This window comes from Pinus tabuliformis, chromosome Q, assembly GCF_031772625.1.
Source record: "Pinus tabuliformis cultivar Carrire ecotype Pingquan chromosome Q, CPIR1, whole genome shotgun sequence".
In the NCBI taxonomy this organism is placed as follows: Eukaryota; Viridiplantae; Streptophyta; class Pinopsida; order Pinales; family Pinaceae; genus Pinus; species Pinus tabuliformis.
In genome coordinates, this window is record NC_142296.1 from 348,343,124 (window position 1) to 348,365,572 (window position 22,449).

The 22,449-nt window shown below is 36.8% G+C and overlaps 1 protein-coding gene across 5 annotated transcripts in view; it reads right to left on the reverse strand.

The window, feature by feature from the left end:
* Window positions 1-22,449, reverse strand: part of LOC149219613 (Sodium Bile acid symporter family) — a 524,785-nt gene that overhangs the window by 482,824 nt on the left and 19,512 nt on the right. For all 5 annotated transcript variants that reach the window (XR_016249246.1, XM_089384430.1, XM_089384427.1 and 2 more), the window contains exons 3-4: window positions 8,895-9,002; window positions 8,725-8,792 (exon numbers count right to left, since the gene is read on the reverse strand). Coding sequence is in view for 4 of the 5 variants with exons in the window: in XM_089384430.1 (XP_089240556.1) it covers window positions 8,725-8,792; window positions 8,895-9,002 (176 nt within the window). In the remaining variant the exon portion in view is untranslated. The remainder of the gene's footprint in view (window positions 1-8,724; window positions 8,793-8,894; window positions 9,003-22,449) is intronic.

A 22,449-nucleotide genomic window follows, 5' to 3' on the forward strand; every position in this document is an offset into this window, starting at 1 on the left:
TTGTAATGATAACTGTTAAAATAGAAGAAACATTTCTTTTCATCTAAACATATAGACAAGATAAAAAACCTAGCCCCATAGTTAAGAAATATGGTAGAATCTAAAGAGGACAAATAAGAAATATTTGCATGCTTCTAACATAGTTGTAAAGATGTGTTTCTGCAATGCATGGAAAAATAGAAGCAACATTACTTTTCATCTAAACATATAGACAAGATATAAAACTGAGCCCCATATTTAAGAAATATGGCACAACCTAGAAATTTTTAAAGCCAACAGTCACTTCTAGGACTCAATTTCTCAATTACACTTTTTGATAGATTGATCTCCTACCAGATCCATTTTTCTTGCCAAATGCCTAGATATCTTGAGATGATCATTTCTCTCTAGCTTTGCTAATATCATTAGGAGAATGTGATTGTCCATGCTCCTCCATCCTCCCCTTTATTGCTAACCACCTCCCCACTCCTATCTGCATATGCACCCTTCCCCCAACCGTGCAATGACTCCCCCCCTCCCTTCTTCCCGTCCTCTCCACCATTCCTCACCCCTAACCTCTCCATCCCTCTCCCACCTTCTACCCACAAGTCCTCTCAAAACCACAGCCCCTCTCTTCTCAACCTATGCGCACATCTCCTCCCAAGGCTGTGACCCCTTTTGCAGGTTTCTCTTAGCTAACAAACCATCTTCCCTTCATCCTGAACTTACCTCCTAATAGCACTGTCACAAAACCCACAGGATTTGATACAAAAACAACAAGCACAAATTGCAGGTTTGAAGTAAGATCCCCACACAGGTTTAATTTTTGGTAACAAGAGATGCACGCCATGGATAATCCCAAACCATGCTTAGTCTCCGACCACATTGTAACTCTCTCTACAAACTCAGTTTTGTTGGCAACCCAGTTGCTACAAGCAGTTGTACATACTCCTGGCAACAAAGTCTCAGAAGTGGAACCCGAGAGCCTAATTCTTAAGAAAATGCTAGCTTTAAACAAAATGCAGCAAGCTCATCATCCACTAAGTAATGCATTGCCTGGAGAAATTCTACACCTCAAACACAAACAAGAGGAGGTTCAATCTTGATAGGTAACCTTTAATCGCGAAAGTGAAACTTGTTGAAAAGTGAGCCCTATGGGCTGTAGCAATGTGGTATTGAATTACACTCATGGTATTTATCTCTTGGGATGCCGGATGAAATTGAGTTGAAGCAAGCCGAAATATTACCGTGATAATTTAATATTTCAGATCATCCTTATGGTGAAAACCTCACAGGGAATAGATCCAGGAAACTTCCATATTAAGTTGAAATTTTGGTAGTTGCATTAATTGCCTGATACTCGAAATTTCTACAATTTCTCCCCACTTGAGATACCATCAATTTTTCATTTTCCAGATACTTTTGTCTTTTCTTCATGCTTGATTGAAATAAAGAGAAATGAATAGAATACAATGAGGATATGCAAATTAGCATTTTTTTTATCTATGGGGCTTGCTTTAATGCCCACTTTTGTAGAGAAGGGCACAAAAATAAAAGTGTTTTATGTGTATTGAAAGCACTAGAAAATAATTTAAAGCTATGTACAGAGTTAGAGATTCCCCTTTGTGCAATACAAAGTTATTGAGCTGAATTGGGGGTTCTGCCATCCATTTCATATATAGACTCATGCCTTTGTGCTATAATAAAATCTAACTTTGTGACACAAATGTTAATTTGGCAGCTTAGGGACAAATTCCCTCCTTTGGACAGTCTTCCTCATCAAGCAAAACCCCTCCTAGCCCTTGAAATAATTTAATTTGGTTAAGGAAAAATATGTTTTTAATATAAAAACCCACATGTGCACAAAAGGGCAGGCCGGACCAAAAGAGAAATTGGACACCCTTGGATGGCTATAAATACAAGTCAAGTCACTCTCATTTGGAGATCATCATCAAGCATTTTTCTTCTTTTCTCTTCTTTGGTTATGGCTCGCACAGGTCTGAAGTTGGTTTGCGGAGATTGGTTCGTACAGGTCCAAGATTGCAGGGTTGAAGCTCTCACGTGCGAATTAGGGTTTTGGTTCGCAATTGCAAGGTTGTCACATGAAATTTTCGGCTATATCCGTAGGCATACAAGCCTATGCATGCAGCTGGGACACTTTAGCCGCATGCATGATCACTTGCTCCGTGCGGCTGAGACTTGGGGCTTCTGGTGACAATTGATCACAAATTCTGACAATGGACCGCAAATGCTGACAGTTGACCGCAGGCTTCTAAATCATGATTTTGATTAGTATTATTGTTGGGTTCATCTCTGAGATATTGTTTGGTTGCTTTTGGTGGATAGTCTTGTGAATGAGGAATTGGATTATTGTACTCTCTCTTTGTTGAACATTTTATGACAATCTAATAAGAAGAAGAATTTGAAAGGGTTATCCCTCTTGTGGAGTTTTTCCCTGGTCTTCGACCAATCCTGGTGTCTCTAAGTGTGAATGCTTTTGTTTTATGTTCCGCTACATTGATGATGATCTTGTTCTTTCTATATAGTTGCATATGTTGCTAATCATGTTATGATGTTGTGGGGTGAATGTAAATAATGAAATGCAATTATCAAAGCAAAGAACAATATAGCCCTAGGAAAAATTAACATGGAATCAAAGTTAGGTTGAAGAAAAGTCATTGAAGATCACCCCTATAAAGACACCATTGATGGAAGCAAGAGAAGATGGAGGAGATCTAAAAGAATGCTAGGGTTTGAAGGAAACACTAGGCAATCTGGTTATTAGGGTTTGATGAATTACATGAGGTTAGGGTTTGGAAGAAACCCTAGAGTATGAAAAAGATTTGAGTTATGCAATCTTAGCATGATCAGTGAGATGTTATTTTAGCACTTGTGATAGATTTAGTGCAACCCTAGTTGGGCTAGTCTCTATTAGGCCTGGTTGCTGATGAAGTCAATGGAAATATTGAAGGCAAAATTGGTACATAGATAATGGACAGTACTAACTCTCGAAGGCTGGCTCAAGAGGGAGATGATCACTTCTCGTTAAAAGATAAGTACCTTTCAGGTTTATGTTACTTCTTTGTGACACTATTGTTGTTAGGTTTATTTGATTTGACTATTGCTTCTTGCATATTTGAGTAGGTGAATACTTCTAACCTCTAGATGAGATGTGATAAGCAAATCCTTCTTGAGGATCATCTAAGCTTGCAGAAAAAGAGAGTTAGTGCAAGAAGAAAAGAGTTGGTGTTGGAAAAGGAAAGAAGTACCTGATGGAAAGATGACAAAGTGCTATAGCTGCCAATGACAAATAAGTGTTACAAGTTGCAAAAGTATCTAAATATTACAAGAATGTATAGTATATTGTTTCAGTGTTATAACTGCAATATTGGTGGCAAGTTAAAGCCCTGTTTAGTGCCCATAATTTTACAATTAACCTGGCAGCAAATTTTAAAGCTAATTTTACCAAATTTAATGCCTAATGTTATAATTAACTAGAAATTTAACTAATACTAAAAATTAAATGCAGATACTTACTTGGAAATTTCGTTTGGGGTCGATTCTGGCTATCGCTATTGTTACACCCAATCTGCTACAAATCAGACCGTTTCCACCCAACCTATATGGGATCCACTATCAGGTTCCCATATCCAAAAGACCTTGAAATAGAGGTCTTCTGACCCCCGTGCCCAAAGCTCCAAGAAAATTGCTCAAGCCTCCTCTTTGTCTATGACTGTCTTGGTATTTCTTTCTCTATCTTTCTTTTATCGGAATGACAAAACAAAAACCTCCCCCTCCTATGCCTTTTGCGTTCTCCTTATATTCCAAAACACCACCGCCTCCCAACCCTCCACCATCTCAGCATTATAGTATGGTTTCTTGCCCTTTATTGGTCACCTAGCATCCCGAAGTGTCTAAAGAGGCGGTCATACACTTTTATGTGTTAAGAGTTGACAGTCATCACTTAATATTTAGTTCAAGTGACAACTAGTTAAGTAATTCATATCTTAAAGAGATATTTAGTACTATTTATTAAATTATACCTCTTTTTTAAAGTTTATTAACTTAATTCAGATCTTATAAATTTATATTATTAATTATTGATATTGTTTGGGTTTTGATTATGGAAATGCGTATGTTATTCGTCCTTATGAACATATATAGTTAGTTCCTTTTTAGTTGATTATATATATATATATATATATATATTATAATTCTTTTGTATAATCCTTTGTATTTTTTTTTTTGAAATGTACTAGTTATATATTATGATCGTGGTATACATAACAAGTACCCCACAATATATATTCATTATATTCTGGTGAGTTAGGTATTTACATAGTACTTCAATAATTAATTCATTACCCTATACTTGGACATTTTCCATAGTTAGTTAGTATGCATACTAGTGCAGTACATGTGATGCATGCATACGTAGCTATCATATGCATGTCTCGTATGCATGCTAATATTCTTGTGCTCCTTTATAATTAGAGAAGGGTCATTACACCCTCAGGTATGACCTTCATGCATGCATATGAAAGTAAGTTTGATTTTTGATGCATGTGATATATTGGTGCACTTGATATTTGGCAAGTATCGTACATACTAGACATGGCAAATCTGATTACATCTGTCTCCCTCATGGGATTCAGGTGGAGGTATATATCTAGTTTCTGAATCCATGCTCTTGCTGAGCTCCTGGATGATCCATCAAAGCTGGGCAATGTCACCTTCCTTGCCAACTTCTGATTATCCCAATTCTGATGCTGTTATCCTCCCCTGGAAGAAGTTCCTGCTCTAAACCTATGCTTCTTCAGATGGCAGTGGTCTACAAAAGTGAGAATCCTTCTAACTCTAGGATCCAATGCCTCATTCTCATCAACACCATCAGTGAAAGACCTCAACAACTCAGCAAATGCATCAAGATCTCTCTTTTGCTCTGGTTCCTCTAGGAAGTGAGGCATGGTGTGTCTGATAGTCTGGCCATAAGCGTGAGTACTCAGCGGTTGGTTTCCCCTGTCCGGGACCCTCCTTCTCCCTCATTGGCCCCTCCTTGAGGCCCCCCCTGCATATTCTGCAATTGTAGACCCATTATCCGTCGCATACTCTCCATCATCTGTTGATATGACCTCACCAATTCTTCTAGCAACAGATCTCGTTCATTATGTCTATGCTGCTCGTTTCCCCCTTGGTCCCCCATGTGCTCAAGTTTTGTGTCTAAGAAATGATCAGGCTTGTCTTCCCTACCACGGCCTCTTCCTCTAGCTCTGTGGAACATGACTCCTTGGTATCTAGGTGGCATCACTTGCTATTTCCTCCCACAACATGCGCTGATACCATTGTAATTCTCCTAACTAGGAAATACAGTGAATATCAAATACATACACTAAACTACAGCAAAGAATTTCAACATGCAAGCACAAATTCACACATGCAAGTACAAATCAGTGAACCATAGAATAGGAGCCATAAATCTAAGCCATTTTAATATTTTATTAAAATTCAAAACTGGAACCAGCATTGAAAATATCGGTATCGGCAAAATATTGGTGAGGGTCTTGAAAACATCTTATCGGCAATATTAGCAAAATATTGGAAAATATCAACAAACATAAAAAACCAATTTTTAAACATATAAAGCAATAATGATATTTAGCCGAGATTTTCAAAATATGGTGATATTTAGCCAATATTTTCAAAATATCACGATATTTAGCCTATATTTTGAAATATCGTGATATTTTCAAAATGGAAAATATTGCAATATTTACTGGGCAATATATCATTTTGATGAAAATATCCGATATTTTCAAATATCGGCAATATTATCAACATTGGAACTGAGTACAATGGAGTGGAATGATAGAACCTGGGCTTGCTAATGCAAGCATGCAACACCCAGGTGAAAAATAAGTGAAATCCCCAACTGAGGTGGCTTAATCTGGCTATTCGCACTGCCCAGAAATTTTTGTTGTTGTTGTTGCTGCTGCTGGAGGCAATCTATGATTTTGGTCCTCAAATCCACTCCAAAAATTCTGAAAAATTAGCTAGAGATTCCTCACACCCAATCCAACAAAACCCAAAAATCTTTTGGGCTAATTACAACTGACCCGAAATGCCCAAATTAGTGCAAATTCCCCAGTTGCACAGTTTTGCACCCAACCAAAGAGAAACTGCTGAGAAATGATAAATCTCTCCTGCGAATGGCTAAGAAATTTGTGCACAAATGTCCTCCAGAAAATAGCAATCTTTCCCAACTGAAAACTCCCAACAATCACCAACTCCAAACACCCACAAAATTTCAGTCCTCCAACCCTTGCGCAGGCTCCTGAAGAGAAAATCCAGCCCAGCTAAAAGATATTGAATCAACTCTAAAAAGTGGTGCAAAACTCCTCCTCCGACCAGTGGAAAATCTCTTGCAAAATCCTGAAACCTACAGTATAAAGAAGTTGCTCCAAATAATCTCTGGGGTTTATCTTTTGTGCCCAAGAATTTCGAATTTTCTAAGTGAATGCTCTATAGTAAACTCCAATGGAAATCTTGAAACAGATTCCCCCAAGCCCCACTAGGGAGACACTCAAAGTTCTCCGAAATGAGGGTGAGTTCACTTGAAACTCTTGAGCTAAAGAGCTCTGCTCCTCTTGCACTTAACAACTTCCAAGAGAGAGAGTTGATCTTCATAAAATAATGAGCAAAAGATGCAAAAATGGAGCCCCCATGTGCTATTTATATATGTTGGTCCCTTTCTCCTTGGGTGGTCCCCTCTCTCCACAAGTTCGAACTCCCTTCCTTTCTCTTTCCTTCTCCTAGTGCGAATTTCTCAAGGGGGTCGAATTTTTCCTTTTGGTGGTCCCCGCATTCCACTTAACCAACAATTATTTCCTTTTCTCTAATGTTTATTTCACCAAAAATAAGTGAGTGGCTCCTCAACCCACTTTTCCTAGGTTTTATTTGCCAAAATACTTTTTAACGCCAAAATTGCAAAAATGAAGATTTTACTTAACAAAATTAATTATTGGGTACATGACAATATTTGACTCCATAATATACGAGAATAAACTTGAAAAGGAACAAGTTATACGCATGCTTAACACAAAATCATTCAGAAGAAACACTTGCAAATGCCTTGCCACAATGTTTTTGAATGGAGATTGATACTTCATAACAGAGAGTGGCAATGATCTATCAAAAGATGATGAAAATTCAGCCTGGTAAATGATAAGAAATGTCAACACTAATGACTAAATGAACATTTACAACAAAGCCAACTCATAACAACTAGAATTTCTAGAAAACGAAACCAACACAATTACACATAAAATGTGAATACTAGCAAGTTATATGACATTTGCAATGTTGACAACGAAAAACAGCCCAACAAAAGTCAGAAGACAATAGACCAGTAACATAAACGTGAAGTACTCTAAGTGCTTAGTACAGCATTCAAAGATCTGATCAACATCAATAAGCAATACTAAGTGTTTGGGCGGTAATTCTTCGAGGCCTACAGTTGTTGGTTTCCATTCACTCAAATAGATATCCCAATCTTGTCTATGTCTGCTAGCTTCACCCAAATTTTAACATTTCTCTACTACTCTTTTGAGCAGATTAAACGTGATGGAGTCTTTTAGAATTGATTTTCCAAAGCACAAACCTATTAGTCTATCTGAAATATACAAGCCCTCATACGAATAGAACAATTAAAACAGTGTGAAACACGCATGTAGATTTCAATGAAATTAATTAATCAATGAGCAAGCACAAGCTCAATAATAATACAGAGATATTTACAGAAAATAGAAACATCAAGTTTCTATTTAGATAATGGAAACAATCAGTTTCATCTAAGAAACTGCTAAAAGAATAAACATTAGCAACAGCAAAAAGAATGAGCATTAAATACTTATATACTAAATAGGATTATTCTAATAACAATGTCTATTGCTTTTTGAATACACAAACTGGTAAAGCACGCAAGTAATTGCTTCACATATCACAGCTTATCAAGCTTAACATATCATAGCAATTGCTTTACCCTTTCTAACTTATTAAAGAGAGAAATGATTGATAATGCAGTGTACAAGTTTTCCATTGTTTTTTAGTTGGAGGGAAAAATAAGTCTGCAATCACATGCATAGTAACATTCTTCTATTTGTATGTCTATAAAAAATATCCCACGTCAAATTGAAAGAGGACCAGGATCTCAGGAAGACCCAGTCTCCTAAATTACAAAACTGCAGAATTCTAAAGCTAATTCTCTTTCATCTTTAGTACATACTTCAATCATTTTTAAATGCCTGCATAATTTAAAGTTTAAACTAGACCTCAAAATTTTATTAGGTTTCCAAAAATAAATATATTAGCACACCTTTTTATCACTTTCAAATGGCTAAATATGTTGAAAACCTCATAATTTATTGATATTCTAAGTAGCCTCAGAAGAAATCAAGTATGCCATGAAGTGATAAAAGCATTTATCACCAGAATTTGGGTCCATCACAACAATACTTTACTTCTTGGTCGCCCATTGAGCATGCATTTGTCATACTAAAGTCACCAATTAATTTCAATACTCATCCAACAGAAAAACCGGCCTTCTGAAATGCTTCAGAATATCACCTTTTGAGAGGCTTCTTTCAAAGTAAGGATCGATATTGTCACTCAGAACTATAGTTAGTTCAAGGTGATATAGACAATCTAGATCAACAATTAAAAAAGAGTAGCAAGAAACTAAAACCGCACCAAACCAAATGCTCCCGCTGGCCAAGCTTCAATAGCTGCAGTCATCTCCCCACTTCGCAGTGTGAGACCTTGCACAAATTCATCAACATTAACATTTCCTAAAATGGCCTTTAAAGTAATTAGAAAAATGCAAATCTGGACTTTTAATCCAATGAGAAAATAATTTTTACCTGAGACCAGAAAAATTCCAAAAGTGCTCCAATTTGACAATGAATATTTCTGGGCAAGGCAACCAGGCACTGGATTTGCCAAACCAATGGTCACTCCAGTGATAAGAGCTGCACATAAATTTTCAAGTCATACAACATAGAATGCCATTCTGTTATCGACACACATAGAACTCACGACAACAATCATTATACCCTGAATTCAAATTACAAAAATACTTCAGAAAGTTGAATCATTACACTAACTTACTACTAATCAACAGGTTTAACTTCATCAAACTTTAATGCTATCATTGTTTGCTACACATTTTACATAGGGATTTTCCTTTGTGTCAAAGGAGAGCCAACCTGAAGAGAGGAAGGGTTGTTGTGGTGACACTGGACAGTGGGCAATCTTCCTGAGCTCTCCTAAGGTTGCACCCGTGCTTCAGGGCTTTACCACTTTGAGTGCAAGTTTGGGAGGTAACACACCCTATACCTTGACTACAACTTACCCATGAAAGTGCCTTTAGGCACCCTAGGGATCTATGCCTTGTCTACGAAGATTTTATGCATTTGTTCTAAAACTAAATTGAACTAAGAACTTAACTAAATGTGGCAACACTGGAAATATACGAAGATTGCCTCATGCATTCTAAAAAATGTGTGTGCCCTCTCCTTTCCTACATAATTGCACCTCCCTCACACTCTGTTGTGCACATGACCAAGGTAAATTGATGTTGTATGGACCTGCAACAAATGCACCCTCACTGTTATTGTACAAAGTTGTTACTCTATTTGCTACCTGAGTGCATCTTGGTACTATGGAGTAGATTGTCAAACTAGACAAGGTAAAAATCTAACATATATAGCATTAAAAATTCTAGTGGTTAGCGAGTAATTAAAAGTAGATAATTCAATAACTATAAGTGGTCAAGTTTATAAGGCACTACATAAGTAACTTGGAATATCATTCAATAATATGCCATCTGTATTACATTCTCTCTCACACAAATATTTGTCTATGTTATTATAAAAACCAATAGTTTATTTGTTTCATGAATAATACTTTTAGACCATCTATTTCTAGATACTCTTCGACGGTAATCTAAACTATAGTAGAATGACACATATAAAGCAAACTTATAAGTATTGTTGAACATCATTTTGAAAACAAAATTGCATATTAAGCAATTCAACTATGACTTTATCAGTAGAAATTAGAAAATGCTGAAGCGATGATGAATCAAGAGGTGAGATTTAGACAGTGGGTGGGCTCTAAGAAAGACTCCAACCATTATCCTATTTCCTTGGAATTGAAAAAATTGGAGGAAAAACATCCCATGCCTATTAAATTCAATCCCAAATCGCTAGAGTATAAAGATTATGTAAGGCTTATCAAAAGTCATTGGGTTCCTTTCAATAGGAGGCTCAGAGAACTAGCCACTCTACAATTTGAATTAAACCTTAAGAACCTTAAACAGGCATCAACAAAAAGGGCACATGAAAAAGAATTAAAAGTGAGGAGTTATTTGAAATTGAATCAGAGTTAGAAAATTATACTTACAGGGATTTGGTAGGCTTTGTTTCTGAGAAACATAGATTAAAGGTAAAAGATCTTGAGAAAAGGAGAAAGGCTTTGCTAGATGTAAAAGAGGCATTTTGGAGAATGAAAAATAGAGCCCTCTAATTAGAGAAGGGTGATGAAAATACCAAGTACTTTCATCACTATCTAAATCACAGGAAAAAAGTAAACTCCATTTGAAAAATATCAAGAGAAGATGGTTCTTAGGCTTACAAGGTTTGATGACATAGTAATATTTGGGGTTGATATTGAAAGTAAGGATTACAGAAGATGTAAGGATGGCTACACTATTTCCAAATTTTGTCACAAATGAGGATAATGAAAGTCTGATGGAGATTGTGTCTAAACAAGAGATATATGATGTTTTACATTCCTTTCAAAAAGATAAGAGTCCAAGCCTAGATGGATGACCTATGGAGCTTTTTCTAGGGTTTTATGACATGCTTGATAAAGATCTTCTTAGGGTGATTAAGGAGTCCAAGTCATCCAATATTGAGAAATATAGCTCAGATAGGGACTTATACATAAATTCAGTGTGAACATGCTAGAAGTAGTTCAAGATATTTTGAAAAGTACCTCTATTTTGTAATTCACTTTAGGAAAAAGTGAAAAGTGTTATATTTAGTTGTTGAGTCTAATAAAATTCATTTCATGCATTACCGACTTAGACTAGAATTATCTCAAGCATAAATGCCACCAAGAGTGTAATAACCCCGGGTTAAAAATTCATGTAATAAAGTTAATAAAGGCAAAATAAGACCAAGGTCATGGGACACGTATTCCAAGTTGAATGTTGGGCAAAACATCCTAGTGGGTGGTCATTTGGCTTATTATGGCTAAGGGGAAATTGGCAAAGGCATTTGAAAAGGTAAGAGACATTATTTGGCATTTATTTATGAAAAATAAAGGAAATTAGGAGAAAAAGAAGGTCAAAGGTCACAGGTTGCATGTGAGGAGAAAATGAAGGAAAAATAAGGGAAATTGAAGAAATTAGAGGCCTCATTAATAAAAAAGCTTTTGAGGATCACTTCACAGCTTTTGTCAGTTTAACCTTTTGTCAGTTCAGTTTTGGAGCTTTCTCTATATTCTCTCTACCTTCGCATGTGAGAGGGTAAACTAGCCCAAAACAATCCACAATGATTTTCGCTAACCTTCCTTCTTGCTTTGCTAATGTAGAGGCTTCTTCCAGTATGATTTGCGCACTTATTTGAGAGATTTGCTTCACCAAAATTGATTGCATTCAAATGAGGCCAAGCACTGCTATATATACTTGTTTGTCCACGTCCTTTACGCCGACATGATCTTTGAAATAGGCTGACTTCACCTTTCTAGAATAAATCTTCCATTGTAGGCCGACTTGAGTGAGGGCTAGTGACAAGGTCTTGGAGGGTTACTTACAAAGACAAATATGACTCTTTCCAATGTGTCACATGCCTTCATTACATGACAATGACTCTTTAGACTTTTATGACTAGATGACAATAACCCTAAGGGCTCTCAATGGGAGCCTTAACTAAAAATAAAATCTCTTGCTCATGAAACCCATGAGTCAAGCATACAATCATTTTATTTTTCTTCTTTACATCAATTACATAAAAAAATCACAATTATACTTGTCAGTATGAAGACCGAACCTAGTTACACTTTTCAACACTCCCTCTTAACTATGGAGGTATTCATAATGGTACTTGGTCATTCTCAATCTGAAGAATTTCTCATAAGAAGAATTGGATTGGTAACCCATTTGTTTAGCATCACATCTGTTATCACAATAAACTTCGTTTTTTAAATTATTTAGAAAACGCTGACAGTTGTAGTGTCAGCATTTTAATTGTAATAAACAAGGAAAATTTATGATATCGGGGCTATCAGCGTTTTTGGAAATTTGGTATGGGCTTGAGAAGGAACTTGCTGACAACAAGGGTAGCATCATTTTTTCATTTTGGCTAACAGGTCAATTGTCAGTGCAAAAAATAGTTTTCAAATTTAAAAAATGATGACTGTGCTGACCACGTCAGCGTCAACGTTTTCGACTAAACGTGTCTCCATCGTTTTCGAAAGGGTAAAGTACTAGGTTAATCATTTTTCATCCGTTGTAATCAATGAAAGGTCATTTAACACAATCTTATCATATGATACAAATTTTATTCGTAATCATAACCTGAAATGGCATGATTATTCACTTGCCACCTGTTTTACCTCAACCGTAAGTTAAGTTACCTCGGCTTGTCCCGTAAGCAATTGGTTGATGTTAGTTCGGGAGCCTTTACACTTGGCATTGGGAGCGGTTTTTGTTTACAGAGTTTCAGGATCAAATCCCAGGAATGCCACGCAACAAAATGGGGAAAGGACATAAATTGAACCGGTCCGAGCCCAAGGCGCCGAATTCACTGGATATTTACCTCGAGATTCTCCAGTTGTTTCCGCAGGTAAGATGGAGCGAATTCTTCCACCATTGTTCTGACTACCACGACCTTGTGGCTCAGTCTTTTACGCAGGGGTTCGATGGGAACCGTGTGGATGTGGGAGGTTTGTCCTTCACAGTTACAGAGCAAACCATTGTTGAGGCCACGGCCTTACCAGCGGATGGTGAGAAAATATTTCACAGTCACATTATGGCAGGGATTAATGTCCCCTAGAAGAATTTAGAGGCCAAATTGGAGGATTGGAGTTCAAAAGGAGTGGCTACAGGATCAATGGCACGTCCCCTTACGCCTCTATCAGCAATATTTTTCATGTGAAGGTCGGTACAATCAAGTGAACCTTTACGATTTTTACTTGCTCGCTCATCTTGTTGGTCAGATTAGCATCAATCCATGTTTTTATCTGTTAGAGAGCCTTAAACATATGGCAGCTAGGTTCAGGGCTCGTACTAATCCTTCCTCTCATTTTATATACCACAAAGCCCTGATAAAATTGATAATAGAGAACCAGCTGGCCAAGATAGGAAGAACTTGGAGTCATTTCATTTTCTAGGGAGGTTTTCAACCTCAACCCATTAAGAGAAGAAGAGGCAAACCACAAACTGCCAAAAAGGGGAAAAAAGAAAAAGTCAAGCTCCTATTGAACCCTCTCCCAGCTAAGAAAACCTAGGAGTTCCATCTACCTCATCTGGTCCGAAGATCCCTAAGGTTTACCAGAGGAAAAGTTCCCGGCTTCATACACCAAAACTTGTATCCCTTGTGAACCCAACAATTGATGTTGACTCTTCCCATGCTACAACTCCAACCTTCAAAGCTTCCCCTACAAACACAGCTAAAACAGAGGACCCTAAGGGCAAAGAACTAGAGGTGGAAGGTAAAGAGGAGGAGCCACTGCCTAAGGTATCCAAGCGTGGAAATAGACATACCAGGCAACTAACCAGTTAAGATACAATATCAAACTCAAAAATAACCCCGAGTTGGCTAAGGAGGTGATTGACGTGGACAACATGCCACTGAAGGACCTTATTATTAACAGGAAGAAGAAGGCTACAGGTTCTAGGAAGAATCAAAGTAGAGAAACTATGAAAAAGGCACCCATGGAGACAAGGCAGAGTAAAAAGCAAAGATTAAAGAAGGTAGATGTATTGCTCAAGGCTGCTAGTACTCTCAGCTAGGATGCTCAAACAGAGTTTTCACTTTATCGCTAATAGTCGGCCTTATAGCTTTTGCATACAGCGTAATAGTCGAGAGAGCTGATATTCCTATTGTCAGCATTTTTTATAAGGCCAACAGTCTGCTTATCAGCGATTTTGGGGTGAAACTATGCGTGTCGGTTGATGGAAAAACGATACGGGGAAAAGGCTTATTGTCTTCTTGTCAGCAATTTTGGAGTGAACAAGGAGCGCTGACATCTCCGCTGTCAGCGATTTTGAAAACAGGCGAAAACAAAAATGTTGACAGTTAGCCTGTTAGCGAAAGTTGCAAACAGAAAACCAGTAAGGCTGACATCTACAGTGTCAACGTTTTTTCCAGCAGAATCGAAGAAAAGAAAGATGAACAGAAAAGCGGCTATGGAGAAGTTTTGGCCCTGATTTGCAAAGGGACTTGTTTTTCCAACTAGGATGTTGAGCTAAAATTTAGGGACCTATTATATTTCCAAGGGAGACAGTTCAACAAGATAATTTGCTTTACCTAAACATCAACATATTGTCCTATAGTTATTCTAGGAAAGACAGAATATTTTTTGAGTTTTATATTTTACATGCATGAACTTGAAAGATATTTCAGATATCTCATATTATTGTAATTAATATGGTGACTACTATTGTGCAAACAATTATGTAAGTCTTATATAATAGTTTATCAAGAATGAAGAAGGGTTGGAAATTAATTGAAAAACATAACTGTAGTCTAATATATTTGAGCAATCTTGAATATATTTACAGTTTTTAATGATAGGTTTATAGGAAACTCATGTGTTGCATCCCCCTGTCAATACTTCCTTGTTATGCAAATCCTCTTTCATGTCTGAGAATGTTAGTTTCTAATATTGGATTTCATTTATGCTCCTCTCTTGTATTATCAGCCATTAGTATTTGTTGTTTCAGTGATTTATAAACTTTGTTTCTTTCCTGTTCCTCTTTCTTCCAATTTCTTGAACAGTCAAAGGACTTGTTGCTTTCATGCTTTGTACAACTTGCTCATTGGATATGTAATTTCATTTCTTTAAGAATTGGACTTCATGCCGACTGGTATGTTTTGAAACCACCCAACCAATTTCATCCATAAATATAAATCTGGCCATCTGAACTCAATTGCAGAAAACCTTCTACTACAGTGACTGTAAGGTAGTTGAGTTTTACGGATAGATCCCTCTCCGGGTTGAAGGGCTAGCTTTCAACCTAAAAGAGATTCGAGGTTACCATACGTTTTTTCCCGCAGCCAAGGTTTTCCCTAGGTGATAACATTTTGGCATCGTTATCGGGGAACGAGAAGCATATTTTTCCCCTAACTATTTTATTGTTGTAGATCAGATCTCTAAGGGAAAACAGAGATTTGTATATCAGTTTGGCTACAAAATGTTTGCTCTGGCGACTCCACACTATGATCTGAAGGGTTCTTATTGACGGAGTTCTGGCTCATACTACGTTCATACTCGGAGGAACCCAAATCCAAATCCACCTCAAATTTTGTCAAGCACAGAAAAGTTGTTCAGGAAAAAGACTCCAAGGAAACAAGTACGATTGATTTAGAAAGATCTTTCTCTTTATCTGCAAAGCTTGAAACTTTTGAAGACTTAGTGCTAGAAGTTAAATTTGAAAGTAACTTACTCAAATCTAAGTCCGAGAGTAATTTGTCAAAGACCGTTCTAGATCCAACAAATCTTAAGACCTTTACCCCTGGGCCCTCTATCCCAGAACTAGAGCTTTTACCCCAAGATTTTGAGATTTGGGCTCACTTTCAGAAATTGGAACAAAAAGTCCAAGAACTTCAAGAAGTTGTTGCTAAATCTCCAACTTATTCTTATTTCATCCCATCTTTGTTTACCCCAACTACTCAACTGTCCTTTGGAGGTTTTCAAAAGCCTATTCCATCAACTGCCATTCCATCAATCTCAGTACCTGTAACTTTTGTTGTCCTTACTCCTGTTGTTAGTATAATTTCACATCGTAGGCCTATGGCTGCCCGATATGCACCTTTGGATCTTGGAGGTCAGATCCATGACCTCCGACAAAATTATGGATAGCGTCTTATTCAATTTGACGATACTAGGTATTATACAGCTCAGCAGCATGTAGACAAACTCAACGATTTCATAGATCTATAAGAATTTGACCATGAGGACGTCAGACTTGGACTTTTTGCACAAAGTCTGTCAGGTGAGGTAAAGAAATGGTTCAGATCTTTATTTGCAGCTAGTATTAATAACTTCCAGCAGTTTGAACAGTTGTTTCTTGCCAGATGGGAAGTGAAGAAAAACCCATCGTAGATTTTACCCGAGTATAATGCACTTAAAAGAAACCCAGGGAATCTGTACAAGAATTCACAATTAGATTTAATAAGACTTATAATTCTATTCCGGCTGAAATCAAACCCCCTCCTAGTTTGGCTTTATTACATTATCCTATCTGCTTTGATGCCGAGTTGGCTTATCAGCTCCGCGAATGAAATCCTGCTACTTTGGAGCAAATGCAAAGTAATGCAATTGGAGTGGAGGTCAATTTATTGGCAAAGAAGGCAAAAATGAAGGTTGAAAGAAGAGTAGGTTTCAAAGAAGAGTCATCCTCATCCCCTGACTTGAAATTTGATGTGATGCTGAAAACTATGGAGAAACTAGTGGATACGCTGACTCCTCCCCGAGGTGAGAATCAACCTCAAGTCCGAAATCTGAATTTCAAGAGACCCCAGGCTGCTCAAAACCGTCCTAGAGAGCAGAAAGCTCCTGAAGAACAACAACTCGTTGTTCAACCTCCTTTTCCAAAATCATTTGTAGATGAGGATACTATTGATGAAGAAGATCATCAGATTGGGTGTTTCGATGACAAGGAAACCCAAGTCTTTGCCACCAAATAAGAACATGACATTTCTGTTGGATGTTCAGTAGAGAAGGACAGCGTTCATCTTTGTGATTCAGTTGTTTATCAGTAGAGGTACAATAATGCGGTGGCAGATTTTCAAAGACAGTACAACCTCAGAAACCAGAATGTTCCTATCAAAGCTCTGCCACAAAAGGCATCAGCTGAACCTAGAAAAGAGATATTGAAGAAGCCAAAGGAGCCAAAGAAGGACAATCTGAAAGAAGCAAGAAAGGAGACCAAAGATGCAGAAAAATTACAGTCAGCTTTTAATCTGGAGTCTGAAATCAGTAAGTTGAAAGTGTCCATTCCTTTTGCTGAACTTTTAAGAAATGAACAATATAGGAAAAGAATTTCTACTATTATTAAAAATTCAAAAATTGATCAATTCAACATAATTTCACAAGATTCTTTGAACCCAGATGATGATGCTCTCAAATTTGTGTTTGGCCCACAGGTCACAAGTGCAAATGATGACATGCCCCCATTTTATGTAAGTCTAAATGTGCATGATATGATTCTTCACAACGTCATGTTAGACACTGGAGCTTCACATAACCTCATGCCTAAGTCAGTCATGGACCATCTAGGACTCCAAATTACCAAACCCTAAAAATATTTGTTCTCTTTTGATTCCAGAAAGGTAAAATTCTTAGAGCTAATTAAGGATTTAGTTGTCAGCTTAGCTCAGATTCCCGCTAAAAGTGTCTTGATGGATATAGTAGTCGCAGACATCCCTGCTAGATTTGACATGTTGTTATCCCGATCTTGGGCAGCAAGATTGGGAGGAACTTTACAGATGGACATGACTTATGGTTCTATACCATTGTTTGGTGAAATGAAAAGATTATACCGAGAGGTTCAAATGGCCTATATGGTGAGCAACAGAACCCAACCGGATAATCACCCAATCTATGCAGTAGACACAGAGTTGGGACCACAAATCTTTTTTAACGATTGTTGTTTTGAGGGGGAAACATCAACAACAAATGAAACTGATATTCAGCAAGAACGGGTTCATAAATTTTCAGATGAGGTCTGGAAATTACATTTTGATGGATCCATGTGTGAGAAAGGTTTTGGAGCAGGAGTGTGGATTGTTCCATCGGATTGCACAAGTCAATTACATTCATTTAAGCTTCATTTTGATTGTACAAATAATGTAGCAGAATATGAAGCTCTCATCATTGGGTTAAATCTATTAAGAGAGAAAAAGAAAATGTTCCACTGAATTTTCAGGACGGGGAAACACAGGAGCGGGGATACACACAAGGGGGGCGTATATAAGCAACCCCAAATTTTAGGGAATTTTCGGGGAAACGGAGAACATCAATCATGAAAATTATAAATTATTAAAAATTTAATTAACAAAAAAAAACAAAAAACAAAAAACAAAAAATCTCAAAAATATGTCAATAAATAAAATCTTGATAATTATGAAATGTACATCTAAAGACTAAATATGATAATCATTACTTATTAGACTATTATCATTTATGAATTATCATTTGACATTTCTACATTGTAAATCTAAAAGTAAATTACTAAATTGAATCCATCATTTGACATTATGCAATGTTCCTTCTAAATTCATCATTTGGCATGATGCAAGGTACATCTAAATTAAATTAATAAATTCATCATTTGACAATTGAAATTATGCAATGCACATCAAATTTTCAAAAACGATAAAAAGTAAATTCATCATATGACAATGACATTGACATTATGTTGAAGTCTAAAATAGCCATAGAATACTAAACTAAAAGTAAACATAGAAAGCACTGAGCAAAAAATATTAGTAAATTTCTCACAAAGTACTAAATAATATTAATAAATACCAAGCCTTAAGTTTTAATATACTTCAAGTTTTTTTTTTTTTGTTATTGTTTTTTTTTTATTTTTTATGTTTCAAATTTTAATATAATTTCATTTATTTATTTATTTATTTAAAAAAAAAATTAATATTGTTTCATTTTTTCATTTTTTTCATATATTTAATTTGTATTTTTTTTATGTTTTATAAAAATTATTAGACAAAAAAATGGGAGGATGCATATGCATCCCCCGACGTCCCCCCTACATCCCATCGTCCCCCATGCAAAGGAGTCGTGTTTCATTGCCAGAAAAATGTCCCCCAGGAGCTTCCCCGAGTTTCCCCAAAAAGGGGCTGTGGGGGAAATGTTTCCCCAGGAGTTTCCCCGTCCCCGGAGCATCGAGGCACATCCCCCACCCTGGGGGACGCATCCTCGTGGAAAACTAGCAAAAGGCGCAGAAAATTCACATTTTTGGGTATGCAGAGCTTATTGTGAACCAAGTCAAAGGTACCTATCAAACTAAACATCCAAGAATGAGAGCCTACAGAAGCGAAGTTTGGGATTTATTTTCTAACTTCTTTTCCGAACATGAGATCTCACTGGTATCAAGAGAGGAAAATGGAATTGCAGATTCCTTAGCAACAAATGCCAATTTATTCAAAATTCCAATTTGTCCAAATGAAAAGTATGAGATAAATGTGAGACATTGGCCTTCAATTCCGGATAATACAAAGCATTGGCAGGTGATTGAAGACGATCAACAAATCAAAAGGTTTCTGGAAAGAACAGATGAATTTCTCAATACCCCAATAGAAAAGCATGAAGATGAAACTATAGATAAAAATTCTGAAACAACAGTATTTTTGAATGTTGTAGCAGGACAGGAAATTATTCAGCTAAGTAATAATTTGATTCCTAGAGGCTTGGTACCTTTAGAAAGATTGTTTGATTCTAATGATGTAGCAGTAAAGCCAAGAATTTTGCTGAGTGATGGTGAGATGGAGGATTATAATTTGGGGACTGAAGTGACCCAAAAGTAGTCAAAGTTTCCAACACTTTGAAAACTGAGCAGAAAACACAGTATGCAGAATTATTGAAGGAATTTGCTGATATATTCGCTTGGAGGTACGAAGATTTGAAGATTTATGATCAGTCCATCATCCAGCATACTATAGAAAACACAGTATGCAGAATTATTGAAGGAATTTGTTGATATATTCGCTTGGAGGTACGAAGATTTGAAGATTTATGATCAGTCCATCATCCAGCATACTATACCACTTAAGGAGGATGAAAACCCATTTAAACAAAAGCCAAGAAGGATCAATATGAAGCTACTGCCACTGGTTGAGAAAGAAATAAAGAGGTTGTTGGCTGCAAAAATTATCATTCCAGTCAAATTTTCCATTTGGGTAGTGAACTTGGTGCCAGTAAGGAAGAAAAGTGGGAAATTCGCCTGTGTGTGGATTTCAAAAATTTAAATAAAGTCTCACTGAAGGATAATTATCCTTTGCTGAAAATGGATCACATTCTTCAGAAGGTGGTTGGTGCAGAAAGGATTTCCATGCTGGATGGGTTTTCAGGATACAATCAGATCCTAGTTGACCCAAAAGATTAAGAGAAGACTGCCTTCACCACACCGTGGGGTACGTTCATGTATTCTAAGATGCCATTCAGACTCATGAATGAAGAGCTACTTTTCAGCGCGCAATGGACATCACCTTTGTTGACGAAAGAGATAAGTTTGTGGTAATTTATCTAGATGACATCACTGTTTTCTCAAAATCTGAATCTGCCCACTTGAAGCATCTGAGGACAGTTTTTAGCAAGTGCAGGAAATTTGGAGTTTCTCTAAATCCAAAGAAGTCCCATTTCACCATGAGAGAAGGCAAGTTGTTGGGACACATAGTATCAAAGGACGACATCAAGATAGACCCCAACAGAGTGACAACAATTCAAAAAATTGAGCAGCCAAGAAACAAGAAGGAAGGCAATCTTTCTTAGGTAAAGTGAACTTTCTCCAGCGTTTTATTTTGAATTTTGCAGAAATTTTAAAAGTAATAACAGGAATGCTTAAGAAAGGGAGTGAAATTAACTGCACTGAGCAAGTAAAGAATTCTTTTAATTATATCAAGAGAGCCTTAGGCCAAGCACCTTTACTCATTAGTCCAAACTTTTCAAAAGATTTTATGATTTTCTCTTTCGCCTCCGAGCACACTATCTCTGGCGTGTTGCTTCAGAAAAAACAAGGCAGGTCAAGAACAACCCAGCTCCTTTTTCAGCAAGGCACTGAGGGATGTTGAACTAAAGTACAATATTCTAAACAAACAGGCATATGCATTGATCAAAGCACTAAAAGATTTTAGAGTTTTTATTGTGCATTCTCTGACTGCGTATGTGCCAGATGCTACAATAAAGAGTATTTTAGTACAGCCAAACAATGATGGTAGAAAAGGGACATGAATCGCTAAAATATTGGAGTTTGACTTGGAAATTAAACCTACCAAGTTGATTAAAGGATAGGGTCTGGCTAGACTAATGACTGAATTAAATCTTGATGTTGTTGGTATAAATTCTGTTTTTGAATTATCAGATCTGCCAGGTGAAGAATCAGTGGTTAAAGCTGAAGATTGTTTTAGACAATGTCCATGGTATGCTGAAGTTGTTTACATTCTACAGAATTTACAAGTACCACCAGGAATAGATAAGACACGGGCAAGATTTTTGAGATTGAAATCTGTTAAGTATTGTCTTTTGAATGGTTATCTATATTGGAAAGATCCTCAGGGTATTTTGTTGAACTGCCTACTAGAAGACGAAGCTAAGAAAATGAGTAAAGAGTTTCATGAAGGAGCATGTGGGGGACATCATTACTGGAAGGCCACAACAGATAAAATCTTAAGAGTTGGTTTTTACTAGCCTACTTTATTTTCTGATATTAGAAAAGAAGTAGCAGCTTGTCAAAAATGTCAGTTGTTTGAGGGTAAGTCAAAACTAATGTCTTTACCTTTGAAACCTATCTCTGTGGAGGCACCTTTCCAGCAGTGGGGCCTTGAATTCATAGGTGAAATTCATCCGGCATCATCAGCACAGCATAGATGGATCTTGACAGGGACAGATTACTTCACAAAGTGGATTGACGGACTTCCGAGCAGGCAAGCTACTAATCTTGTGGTTATTCAATTCTTAGAAAATATTATTTCTAGATTTGGTTGCCCAAAGAGAACAATTATTGATAATGCATAGTGTTTTAAGTCTAAGAGGCTAGTAAAATTTTGTGAAGACTACCATATCACGCTCAGCCATTCCACAACCTATTACCCTCAAGGTAATGGACTTGCAAATTCCTCCAACAAGAGTTTGGTCAGAATTATTAAAAAGTTGTTAGAAGATAATAAAAAGGCTTGGCACACAAAACTGAAGTTTGCCTTATGGGAAAATAGAGTTAGTACTAAAAGGTCAATCAACACTTCTCCTTTCCAATTGGTGTATGGTGTTGACGCATTGTTTCCTGTTTCAATTGGAATGCCTGTTATGAAATATTTCTACAAATTTGGGAGAAGAACCAAATCAGCTACAAAGAAGGATAAATTAGCTAATTGAAGTGCAAGAAACCAGAGAAAGGGTGTATGAAAAATCTCAGGAAGTACAAGATCAGATTAAGAAAGTTTTTTACAG